General features: G+C 43.8%; 1 protein-coding gene across 6 annotated transcripts in view; it reads right to left on the bottom strand.

Annotated features, from left to right (window-relative positions):
* CDKL3 (cyclin dependent kinase like 3) overlaps positions 1-13,646 on the bottom strand; it is a 55,154-nt gene that overhangs the window by 7,551 nt on the left and 33,957 nt on the right. For all 6 annotated transcript variants that reach the window (XM_080672829.1, XM_080672827.1, XM_080672828.1 and 3 more), the window contains 3 exons: positions 8,334-8,487; positions 7,914-8,242; positions 6,646-6,739 (listed from right to left, as the gene is read on the bottom strand). In XM_080672829.1, the coding sequence (XP_080528955.1) occupies positions 6,646-6,739; positions 7,914-8,242; positions 8,334-8,487 (577 nt within the window). The remainder of the gene's footprint in view (positions 1-6,645; positions 6,740-7,913; positions 8,243-8,333; positions 8,488-13,646) is intronic.

Genomic DNA, 13,646 nt, shown 5'->3' with positions numbered 1-13,646 from the left:
TGGAGGTCAATTCCTCCCAGTGTACCAACAGCAATCAAGGCTTAACTACACCAAGACTTTGCACTCAGCCCACAAAGGGATATACCAAAGGCGTCCACCTCAGGTGATTGGGGAGGCTGAGCTACTGGCCCCTATAGGTCACCTACCACACAAAGCCACTCCATCAACAAAAGGAAGCAACAAAATGCGGAGACAAAGAAACATGTCACGAATGAGAGAAATGGAGGAAAGCAAACTACTGGACGACATAGAGTTCAGAACCACATTTATAAGGTTACTCAAGAATCTTCTAAAAACCGCTGAGGAACTTAGTGAGACCTTTAAGGATCTTAATGAGAATGCCAAAAAAATGGAAAAGGACCAGTCAGAAATTAAGCATACACTGTCTGAAATAAAGAATATACAGAAACTCAACTGTAGATCAAAGGACCCCAAGAATCAAACCAAAGATTTGAAACATGAGGAAACAAAAAACACCCAACCAGAAAAACAAAAAGAAAAAAGAATCCAAAAATATGAAGATAGTGTAAGGAGCCTCTGGGACAACTTTAGGCGTACCAACATCCGAATCTTTGGGGTGCCAGAAGAAGAGAGAGAGCAAAATATTGAAAACCTATTAGAAGAAATAATGACAGAAAACTTTCCCTACCTGGTGAAAGAAATAGACTTACAAGTTCAGGAAGCACACAGAACCCCATACAAGAGGAATCCAAAGAGGACCACACCAAGACACATCATAATTAAAATGCCAAGGGCAAAAGACAAAGAGAGAATCTGGAAAGCAGCAAGAGAAAAATGGTTAGTTACCTACAAGGGAGCACCCATACGACTGTCAGCTGATTTCTCGGCAGAAACTATGCAGGCCAGAAGGGAGTGGCAAGAAATATTCAAAGTGATGAACAGCAAGAACCTACAACCAAGATTATTCTACCCAGCAAAGCTATCATTCAGAGTTGAAGGTCAGATAAAGAGTTTCACAGACAAGAAAAAGCTAAAGGAGTTCATCACCACCAAACCAGGATTACATGAAATGCTGAAGGGTGTTCTTTAAGAAGAGGAAGAAGAAGAAAAAGGTAAAGATAAAAATTATGAACAACAAAATGACATCAAATACATACCTACCAACAAGTGAATCTAAAAATCAAGTGAATAAAAATTCTGAAGAACAGAATGGACTGGTGAATATAATAGAATCAGGGACATAGAAAGGGAGTGGACTGACAATTCTCAGGGGGGAGGGGGTGTGAGGGGTGTGGGAAGAGATTGGACAAAAAGCTTACACCTATGGATGAAGACAGTGGCGGGGTAAGGGCATGGGGTGGGGTGGGGCATCAGGTGGAGGGGAGCTATGGGGGGGAAAAAAAGAGGAACACCTGTAATAATCTAAACAATAAAGATTTATTTAAAAAAAAAGAATAATAAAAAAAAAAAAGAATCCAAAGAAATTAGGATAGTGTAAGAAGCCTTTAGGACAACTTCAAACACACCAACATTTGCATCATGATGATGGAAAACTTCCCTACCCTGGCAAAGAAAACAGACATACAAGTCCAGGAAGCACAGAGAGTCCCATACAAGACGAACCCAAGGAGTCCCAAACCAAGATACATCATAACTAAAATGTCAAAGGTTAAAGACAAAGAAAGAATCTTAAAAGCAGCAAAAGAAAAGCTGTTAGTAACCTACAAGGGAGCTCCCATAGGATTGTCAACTAAGTTCTCAACAGAAACTTTGCAGGCCAGAAGTGATTGGCACAAAATATCCAAAGTGATGAAAAGCAATGACCTACAATCAAGAGTACTCTACCTAGCAAAGCTATCATTTATAATCAAAGGACAGATAAAGAGCTTCCAGACAAGAAAAATTAAAGGAGTTCATCACCACCAATCCAGTATTATATGAAATATTCAAGGGTCTTCATGAAAATGGAAATAAAATAAAGAAGCTGGGGTACAAATACGTATAAAAGACAAAACAGACTTTAAAACAAAGCCAAAACAAGAGACAAAGACCCAGCAACTCCACCTCTGGGTATTTATCCAAAAAAACCCAAAACACTAAATCAAAAAGACATATACATTCATATGTTATTTTTTTATTACACTTTAAAAAATATTTGTTTTTATTGATTTCAGAGAGGAAGGGAGAGGGAGAGAGAGATAGAAACATCAATGACAAGAAAGAATGATTGATTGACTGCCTCCTGCATGCCCCACACTGGGGATCCAGCCCACAACTTGGGCATGTGCCCTGATCCTGAATTAAATCATGACCTCCTGGTTCATAGGTCAAAACTCAACCACTGAGCCACGCATGCCAGGCAGCATTCATATGTTTATTGCAGCATTATTTACAATAGCCAAAATAAGTGTCCATCAATGGATGAGTGGATAAAAAAGAAATGGTGCATGCTGGCTGGTGTTGCTCAGTGGTTAGAGTACAAGCCTGTGCATTGAAGGGTCATGGGTTGGATTCCTGATCAAGGACACACACCTAGGTTGCAGGCTCGACCCCCAGCCCTAGTCGGGGTGCATGCAGAAGGCAACCAATCAATGTGCACCTCTCTCTCTCTCTCTCTCTCTCTCTCTCTCCCTCCCTATTTCTATATTTCTCTCTCCCCCCCTCTCCTTCTTCCCAGTTATACTCTAAAGGGCAATGGAGAAAATGTCTTCGGGTGAGGATTAACAACAAACAAACAGAAGTGGTGCATATATACAATGGAATATGATTTGGCCATAAAAAAATGAAATCTTGGTATCTGTGGCAATATGGATGAACCTAGAAGGTTTTGTGCTAGGTGAAATAAGTTAGTCAGAAAGACAATGCCAGATGATTTCGCTTATATTTGGAATCTAGAAAACAAAATAGACAAACAGAACAGAGGCAGACTCATAGATGCAGGGAGCACTTTGACGGTTGTCAGGTGAAAGGGGGGTTGGAGCAATGGGTGCAAGAGATCAAGGGATTCAGAAATGCAAATTGGTGGTTGCAGAATGGTCATGGGAATGTGGAGTGCAGCATAGGGAATATAGTCAACAATACTGTACTATATATGGTGTCAGATGGATGCTGGATATATTGGGGTGATCACTTTGTATTAGATAAATGTCTAATCTCAAGGTTATATACTTGAAGCTAATATAATATTGTAGGTCAACTGAAGTTTAAAAATAAAAGGCCATGGCTGGGTAGCTCTGTTGGTTTGAGCGTCATCCCAAGATGCCAAGATTGCAGGTTTGATGCCTGGTCAGGGCACATATAAGAAACAACCAATGAAAGCACAAATAAGTGGAACAACAAATTTATGTTCTTCATTCTCTCTCCCCCTCACAATCAATAAATAAAAATATTAAAAAAGACTATCCTTTAAAAAACTTTTTAATAAAAAGGAAAAGAAAAACATTCCTAGGTTAATGAACAATCTTCCACGATGTAATATATAGTATCCCATTGTGTAGATATACTCTAATGTACTTAACCAGTCACTTGCTCTTGGATGAATTTGTGTTTTCAATTTCTTATTATAATAAACTAGGGGCCCAGTGCACGAAATTCGTGCACTGGGCGGGGGGGGGGGGGCATTCCCTCAGCCCAGCCTGCCACCTCTCACATACTGGGAGCCCTCAGGGGATGTCCTACTGAGGCGACCAGGCTGACCAGGGGAAGGCACCAGCCCCATCACCCTGCTGCTGCAGCCACTGCCAGTCACCGCAGCCACCAAGGTGTTTTCATCAACAAAGACTCCAGTCCCTTCACCATGAAAAAATGACAACTTTCTTTAGGCATTTTCAAGATGTCTCTTTCATAGGATATGACATTTCTTTATTTTTTTTTTTATCCTCACCTGAGGATATGTTTCCATTAATTTTTAGAGAATGTGGAAGAGAAAGGGAAAGTCAGAGAGAAACATCAAAGTGAGAGGAACACTTTGATTGGTTGCCTCCTGCATGAGCCCTGACCTGGACTCCAGCCAGGGAGGAGCCTGCAACCTAGGTACATGCCCTTAATCAGAATCGAACGGGACCCTGTGGTCGGCAAGCCTAGGCATTATCCACTGAGCCAAACTGGCTAGGGCAGGATATGACATTTCTTAGCCCTCCAGCAGCGGACCTTCCTTTTTTTCTCCAGGAGTGTGGTGGAAAAACCCTAGATCACCTTTTTGGATTCTTATACCCAAGTTACTAAGAATATTACCAGTGGCAAACAGGGAGCTTAGCTAATGAGCGGTCAGAAAAGGTATTTCCTCTGTAGTTCACACCCATCGCCTCTGATCTCTGGCTCTGCCCCTGCCAAGGCCTAAAGCCTCCGGGCCTGGGCAGGGGCCCCCCAGCTCCCTCTGATAGCCAGCTCCACCCCTGCCAAGGCCTAAAGCCTCGGGGCCTGGGGTAGAGGCCCCCAGATTGCCTGATAGCCCAGCTCCGCCCCTGCCCAGGCCCCAAGCCTCTGGCCTGGACAGGGGACCCCCAGCTCCCTCCGATCGCCCTGATCCGCCCCTGCCCAGGTCCCAAGCCTCTGGCCGGGGCTTGGGGCCTGGTCAGGGAACCCCCAGCTCCCTCCGATTACCTGGCTCCGCCCCTGCCCAGGCCCCAAGCCTCTGGCCCAGGCTTGGGGCCTGGGCAAGGGACCCCCAGCTCCCTCCAATGGCTCAATCGCCTGGCTCTGCCCCTGCCCAGGAGCCCTTGGCTCAGTCCCTTCCCAAGTTGCTCAGGAACCACGGGAGCTTACCTCGGAGTGACCTGGTTAAAGTTCCCGGGACCCAGGCTGCTGGGCACTGTGTATACAAATTAACCTCCATCTTTGTTGGGTTAATTTGCATACTCACTCTGATTGGCTGTCGGCATAGCGGAGGTATGGTCAATTTACATGTTTGTCTATTATTAGGTACTAGAGGCCCGGTGCATGAAATTCGTGCACGGGCTGGGGGGGGTGTCCCTCAGCCCAGCCTGCACCCTCTCCAATCTGGGACCTCTTGAGGGATGTCTGACTGCACTCTCACAATCCAGGACTGCTTGCTCCCAACTGCTCGCCTGCCTGCCTTCCTGATTGCCCCTAACCGCTTCTGCCTGCCAGCCTGATCACCCCCTAGCCACTCCCCTGCCAGCCTGATTGATGTCTAACTGCTCCCCTGCCAGCCTGTTTGCCCCCAACTTCCCTCCTCTGCCGGCCTGGTCACCCCTAACTGCCCTCCCCTGCAGGTTTGATCGCCCCCAACTGCCCTCCCTTGCAGGCCTGGTCCCTCCCAACTGCTCTCCCCTGCTGGCCTGATCGCCCACAAGTGCCCTCCCTTGCAGGCCTGGTCCCTCCTAACTGCCCTCCCCTGCTGGCCATCTTGTGGTGGCCATCTTGTGTCCAATGGGGGCAGCCATCTTTGACCACATGCGGGCAGCCATCTTGTGTGTTGGAGTGATGGTCAATCTGCATATTACTCTTTTATTAGATAGGATAGAGTGGGGGCCAGCTGGTTTTCCCTGAAGGGTGTCCTGGATCAGGTTGGGGATTCCCTTGGGGTGTGGGGTGGCCTGGGTGAGGGGCCTGTGGTGGTTTGCAGGCCGGCCACGCCCCCCAGCAACCCAAGCAAAGGCCCTGGGATCTGGGATTTATTTATCTTCTATAATTGAAACTTTGTAGCCTGGAGCGGAGCCAAGCCTTCCGCTCCTTCTGTGGTGGCAGCCATTTTTGGGGGGATTTATGTATCTTCTATAATTGAAACTTTGTAGCCTTAAGCAGAGGCCAAAGCAGGCCAGGGCTGCGGAAACTTGGCTTCCTCCATCACTGGGGGCAACCCTAGCCTCCTGCTCTCTCCAGCTCCGTGGCTGCCGCCATTTCTGTTGGGATTAATTTATCTTCTATAATTGAAACTTTGTAGCCTTATGCAGAGCCCTGGGCTGGCCAGAGTGTGCGGAAAGCTTGGCTTCCTCCATCGCTGGGGAAATCCAAGCCTCCCTCCTGCTCTCTCTGTGGCGCAGCCATTTTGGTAGGATTAATTTGCAGACTCGCTCCTGATTGGCTGGTGGGCGTGGCTTGTGGGTGTAGCAGAGTAATGGTTAATTTGCATATTACTCTTTTATTAGATAGGATGATAACACTGTGGTTCAATTTTTGAATAGTACTTTCCTATGTTAAAAAATGAGAGAATGAACAACACTGATTATTTTTTTCTAGTGAAAAGTAAAATGTTTTCTTTTGGCAATTGCTTTAATCTATAAAGTAAGGTATTAACATTTTTGAGGTGAAAAAAATAAAAAGTCAAGCCATGGATACAGACAATAGTACAGTGAAGGCCAGTGAAGTGGGGAGTGGGGTACAGGGAGTCAATGGGGGGGGGAAAGGGAGACATCTGTAATAGTTTCAACAATAAAGATAAAATTTTTAAAAAGTCTTGTGACTTTTAAAGGTGAAAAATTTAATACACACACACCCTCCAAGTAACACACTGAATACACAAATCAAGTTAAAAGAAATTAACTAAAATTGTGAAGACACTAAGGAAATGATGGCTTATTTTCATCTCAGGAGGGGAAAAAGGAAACTAAAAGTATATTAAAAAAATATTAGTACCCCAGAGATGGAGAAAAGGGCAAGGGGACCAGTTAGAGGAATAATGTTGAAAGAGGCCATAATTTAATGATTAGCTTCTTGCCTTACTTGAGTGGGACCTGTATCCTCTTGCCTGTTATTAGCCATAACGTGTCCAATAGATTGTGAAGAAGTATGTCTCTTTTTTGCTCTTTCAGTTAACCTATTATTTAAAAACAAGTAAATAGTTATTAGAACTCCCCAGAAGCACTTCTGTTTTAGATTCAACAATGAATAAGTTATACCATTCATTTTGCCAAAATACAATTGTCAGTCTTTAAGTGCCAATTGCTCTAAGTAGAGAGGTGAAAACAGAGGAGAACAACTCAGTTATGACTAACATCACTGGTAACTATATTGTAGGGTTATTCCAATTGGCTCACTTGGTGCCTTCTATCTGATCTGAACCTGGATCTTTGAATTTCTGGGTTTCTGAATTTCTGAACTTGCTGTCCAAAGCTGGTTTACAACCATGGTTATTGCAGCAATAGTTTTTGGGTCACCTCAAGAACAACTGAGCTCTTGCTGTCTGTAACCTGCTGAGCCTTTCAACTGGCATAGACATGTCCACCTAGACACGTCCACTTGCCCACCTCTGCAGAGCACTAAGTTTCCCAGTGTATAGCCCAAATCAGTCTGGTAGGATCAGCTTGGGATATTGAACCTAGTCTCCTTCCTTATCTATATATATAGTAGTTTCCCTAAATTTAGAACTGGCCCTGATGCCTTACTAGAGAGACCTTGCCATCCCTCACACTGCCCTTGATTAACAGACTGATGCACCATTCTCTCAATCTGTATTAGTAGCTAAAACTAGCCCAATATGTTGGTTTCCTCCCAAAATATTTGACCTTGAAAGACTATTTGACTATAAAAGGTTATTCTCAACTACCCGCTCTCCATTTAGAGAATTCGCTCTAATACAAAAATAAAGCTTACTTTGTTATACCAAGGCAGGTCAATACCAGGACTTAGGACATATCACCTTTTTTTCTCTCCAAATGAGAAGAAATGTTTCTAAGGTTTTGTGTGTGTGTGTGTGTGTGTGTGTGTGTGTTTTGTCTGTTTAGTTTTTGTTTGTTTGTTGGAAAATTGAGGCTTTTCCAAAAAGCATTAGTGAAAAATTAAACTTCCGTATAACCGAGAAAAGTTAATTTCTTCTACAGTATTTATAAGAAGGACTCAGTAATGGCCCATTGTATGATTATAATTTCAATATGTCTTCAAATTCAGTTTACATACAGATACTATGAATCTGATTCTTTGAAATACTATTATATAGGAACATTGTATTACTTAGGTCCATTTCCTTCAGTCTCTTTTCTGTTAGAACTCACCTTGAATTGGAGTGGGAGAGATTTGAATTGAGATTGGAAGCCATCAAGTTACTGCTAGTTAGGTTGATGGGTGGCATCATCATATTACCTCCAGCATGTGGATTGTCTTTCATGCCAATAGAGTTAGTGCTGGGATTGGCAGGGTTTGGTGGTTCATTGATTACAGATTTTATATTTTGAGACACAGTATGAGCATTTTCAATTGCATCTGATTGACAATGTCCACTTTCATACTCTGTCTTTTTTGGTTCTAAGGTATCTACTTTTCCTCCTTTGACTTTAATAACTCTGGTTTTTATTTCCTTGGGCTTTTTCTCTTTTTCCATTTCCTGGAATAGATACACCCAAAATCTGAGTCTGTAATTTTTATCATTAGTGTGCTTAACTATGTCACTGATTAAAAAGAAAAACAGTTTTTACCTTTCCCAAAAGTGAAGTACGTAGAAGTGTATCAGTATACATTGTTTTTCTTTCATCTTTCATAAGTTCATTTTCTTTAGAATTCTCCTTTGACTTTATGAATGAATTGACTTTTGCTTCTTGTAGTAATTTAGCTCTTAGTTCTGGTATGAATCTGATAAAACAAGCAATATTAACCAATAATCTTTTTATTTATGTAGATAATTTTATCTTTAATAGACCATTTAATCAATTAATTTACATTTCAACCACAGAATAAATTAGTAATCAAGAATGCATGCCCAAAATAGCCCAATATTTATTTACCTAATACAAATTTCTTCCTGGTAAAGACCCATCTTTCAATTTTGCCATGGCAATTTACTATATAAAACTTTTACAGCGAGAACCAAGATGGCGGCATAGGTAACTGCCTGTACTCGCCACCTCCTACAATCACATAAAAATTACAACTAAAATACAGAACAAGTATCATTCAGAACTGCCTGAAAGCTGGCTGAATAGAAGTCCTACAACTAGAGAAGTAAAGAAAGATAGAGACTAGTAAGAGGGGCAGAGGCAGGGAACAGGCTGGTCGGACACCCACATGTGCCATTTTTTTCATCATGAGGCCGTCCATGAGGAGCAAGGGATCCCAGCCCCACACCAGACCCCCAGCTCAGGGTTCCAGAGCTGGGAAGAAAAGTGTCCGAAACTACAGGCTGTAAAAACCAGTAGGGATTGTGACTGAGGGAATCAGAGGCTGCTGGAATCCCAGGTGTTCCCCTTAAAGGGCCTGAACACAAACTTACCTGGTCCTGCTTCTGAGCTCCAGTGCCAGGGGGACCCAGACACATATGGGGAGGGACTGGATTATCTAGCATCTGGGCAGAAACTCAGAAGTGGCTTTCTCCCAGAAGGGTTTGCTCACAGGGGTCATCCTTCCTGTGCTGGGACCTCCCCTGTTTCAGGGCTGACTGGAAGCTATGTCTGACTCTCCATTAGCCTGGAGCACAATGTTTGCTCCACCCTGGGGATTCCCTGAGACCCTGTCCCATCCAATTTGCAGCCCCACCCAAGCTGTTTACAGCAGCCTTTCCATATGAATGGCCTGTTCTGGCTCAGGCTTCAGACTTTGCTAAAATCTCTCTTAAAAGCTGCAGCTGGTGACAGCTTGCCCCAAACCTATCAATAAAAGGCCTAAGACCCAGCACTAGCACCAGCCTGCCTTGCTTCACAGCTGGGCCTCGCCTTGGCCTCCAAGCTCAATACAAATAGCAAATAGCAGCCATCTGAAGATCCCTTTGTAGCTCCTGCCAGGTGGCCCCAGGCAGTGGATGACTGCACCTTCCAAGAGGCCCTAGAGCCAGTGCAGCTTCAGGCCATAGCAGATTACCAGTATAACTCTACACATCCACAAACAACACTCAAGAGGCAGACTCAGTGAGTACCAAAGCCCCACTGAAGCAAGTCCTGCTCCATAGGGGTGTTTCCTATACAACAGCTCTCCTACCTTAGTCACAGCTCGTCCTCACAGCCAATTGGCCTGGAGGTCAACTTCTCCCAGTGATGCCAACAGCAATCAAGGCTCAACTATAAGACTGTGCACACAGCCCACATAGGGGCACACCTAGAGTGCCCAGCTCAGGTGACTGGGAGGCTAAGCCACTGGGCCTAACAGGACACCTACTACACAAGGCCACTCTACCAATTCCAGGAGACACAGCAGCTCTACTTAATACATAGAAATAAACAAGACAAGCAGCCAAAATGCGGAGACAAAGAAACATATCACATAGGGAGGAAAAGAAATGGAAGCAAGCAAATTACTGGATACTGGGGGGTGTACAGGAGGCAGATAATGGATGATTCTCTCATCGTTAATGTTTCTCTCTCTCCCTCTCTATTCCTCTCTGAAATCAAAAAATATATATTTTTAAGTGCCAAGAGTTAAAGACAAAGAGAGAATCTTAAAATCAGTTAGTTACCTACAAGGGAGTGCCCATAAGATTGTCAGCCGATTTCTCAACAGAAATTTTGCAGGCCAGAAGGGAGTGGCAAGAAATAGTCAAAGTGATGAATAGTAAGGAGCTACGACCAAGATTACTCTACCCCAGCAAAGCTCTCATTTAGAATTGAGGGTCAGATAAAGAGCTTTACAAACAAGAAAAAACTAAAGGAGTTCATCACCACCAAACCTGAAATGTTGAAGGGGATTCTTTAAGAGGAAGAGAAAGAGGAAGAAGAGAAAGGAAGAGGAGGAGGAAGAAGTGGTGGAGGAGGGGAAGGAAGGGGAGAGGGAGGAGGGGAAGGAAGGGGAGAGGGAGGAGGGGAAGGAAGGGGAGAGGGAAGAGGGGAAGGAAGGGGAGAGGGAGGAGGGGAAGAAGAAGAAGGGAAGATGAAGAAGGCTCAAAAATATGAACAATAAAATGGCAACAAATACATATCTATCAACAACTTAATCTAAAAATCAAAGTAAATGAATAAGAAATCTAATGAAAAAAATAAACTGGTGAATAAAATAGAATCAGAGGCATGAAAGCATGGAAGAGACTGATGAATCTCAGAGGAAAGGGAGGAGGGGGAGCATGAAGAGATTAACCAAAGAGCTTACCTATGGATACAGACAGTAGGGCTGGGGTGGGGCCGGAACAGGGTGGAGGGGAGCAATGGAGGAGAACAGGGGGACATCCGTAATACTCTCAACAATAAAGATTTTTAAAAACTTTTACAAAATAGACTTAGCGAAATTAGATTTCTTTTGTGATGCAAACTTTACTCAATACAAATTCTGCTTTTAATTTTGATAAGTATACTATTCTTTTTAAAGGAAGACTCAGGTCCCTTTGTCCTTTTTGTGGTTCTTTAAAGTAATAGCATTTAAAAGATAAACTGACAAGTTTCTGAAATCTTACTCTAGAAAAATATTTCACACCCTAGCTGGTTTGGCTCAGCGGCTAGAGCTTCGGCCTGCATACTGAAGGGTCCCAAGTTTGAGTCCAGTCAAGGGCACATGCCTGGGTTGTGGGCTCAATCCCCAGTTGGGGGCATGCAGGAGGCAGCCGATCAATGATTTTCTCTCATCACTGATGTTTTCCTCTCCTCTCTCTCACTCTCTCTCTCTCTCTCTCTCTCTCTCTCTCTCTCTCTCTCTCTCTCTCTCTCTCCTTCCTCTCTGAAGTCAATAAAATATATATAAAAGAAAAATATTTTCAGTACAAAATGTAACAGAATATCAACATTGAAGGGAGATGGTTTTAGTTTGACCTTCTTTTTTATTTTTTTCTTCCTGACACTGGAACCCTGGGTTGGGGGGCTGGGACCCCTCACTACTCAGTAGGGACCTCCACAGCTGAGATATCCCTCCCGATTTTTATTTGCCGCATTTGGATGTGGGATCAGCCCGTTCCGAGTCTCCGTCCCTTCTACCAGTCTCAATATGGCTTCTTCTTTAACTCCCTATTTGTAGAACTTCCATTGAGCTATATTTCAGGCAGTTCTGAATGATGTTTGCTCTCTAATTTAGTTGTATTTTTTATGTGGTTGAGGAAGAATTGGGTACCACATTTACCTAAGCTGTCATTTTGACAGGAAGTCCTATTGGTTGCTTCTTGTATATGCCCTGACTGGGAATTGAACCCACAAAGTTGGCATATTGGGACAATGCTCTAACCAACTGAGCTACCCAGTCAGGGCTATAATCTTAATTTTAACGTATAAATCAGAGATGGTAGCAGAACAGGAAAAAACAGACTATTCTGAGTCAGAGGTCCAAATGGGAAAAAAGTTAGAAATCACTGATTATTTATTTAATGTTATTTCTGGCCAATGATGGCCATTGCAAATGTTTGTAAAGAACTTAGCACACATCCTAGGATATAGTAACTGTGTAATTAATGTTAACTGCAATTATTATTTTTAAATATTTTTTTAAAATACGGAATGCTTCACAAACTTGTGTATCATCCTTGCGCAGGGGCCATGCTAATCTTCTCTGTATTGTTCCAATTTTAGTATATGTGCTGCTGAAGCGAGCACTGCAATTATTTTTATTATTATGACACCTGTAAGTCTACTACCGTGTTTCCCCGAAAATAAAACATCCTCTGAAAATAAGACCCACTTACAGGTTTCCTTCTGAGTGAAATATAAGGCATCCCCCGAAAATAAGGTCCCCAGGCTCTGTCTCAGAATGAAAATTAATTTACCGTAAACTGGTCACTAGGGCCACCCCAACTGGCGTCTAGCAACCAGTGACGTTACCTGGAGTCCTGACGTCACTGCTGTGTGGAGGCGGAGCGGAGGTCGGAGTGAGCGGTGAGCGCGGGGCGGGAGAGAGGAGGAGACTTTTGCAGATGCGTGTAGAAGAACAGGAGGATTAGAGCGGACGGGACACGGCGAAGGTGGTGAGTGCTGGTCTGTCTCTGGTGACACTACCTGATGCTCGCTGCCGCCTTCATGACTGAAGGTTCTCAGTCAGTGGCAGACCCTGCTCCAGCCCAGATCCAGGCCCCAGCAAGCCCAGTGACAGTCCCCAGGCAGGCCCCAGGGGGTAAATGTCTGATAAAGGGGTAGGGGGGATGTCTGATGAAGGTGTTCAGTGGCACAGGGGTGGGGGGAGGGGGATCACTTAAAATGACACAGGAGGATCAGAGGGGGCAATCAAAATGACACAGGAGGATCAAAAGGGGTTACTAAAATGGTAATCCCCCCTGATTCTCCTGTGCCATTTTGATTCCCCCCTCTGATCCCCCGTGTCATTTTGAGTGACCCCCCTCCCCCCACCTTGATACCCCAATTCCTTTTTTTTTACCCCTAGAAATGAACGCAAAAAGAAAAAGCTACTCCGTGGAATACAAGAAAGGAATCGTGGAAGACTCTTGGGGCCAAAATCTTACTGCTTTCTGCAAAGAGAAGATGTTGAGTATCCGATTGGTCTGAAAATGGCGAGCAGAGTATGGTAACCTCATTGAACAAGTGGACAAGGGAAATGCTAAAAAGCGCGTGTGGATCAGGTCGGCAACCATTATTTTCCGAGCTGGAAGACCTGATCTGTGAATGGGTTGTTGACAGGAGAGCAAAGGCTTTGGTTGTGAATAGGGCTCAGATTCAAGAATTTGCCCTTGCAATGGCACCACAGTTTGACATAGCCCCCGAAGACTTCAAAGCATCACAACACTGGCTGGATAATTTCCTTCAGCGAAGTGAACTGTCTTTAAGAAGATCTATAACATTGTGTAGGTTGGAAAATACTCAAGTTATTAAGCAAGCACTTGCATTCAAGTCCTTTATTGATGATGCTGACTTCTCTAAATACAGTCTTTCCAACATGAT

The sequence above is a fragment of the Plecotus auritus genome (assembly GCF_963455305.1).
Source record: "Plecotus auritus genome assembly, chromosome: 6".
NCBI lineage: Eukaryota > Metazoa > Chordata > Mammalia > Chiroptera > Vespertilionidae > Plecotus > Plecotus auritus.
Note: the sequence above shows the minus strand (reverse complement) of the source record. Positions and strands in the feature narration are given on the sequence as shown.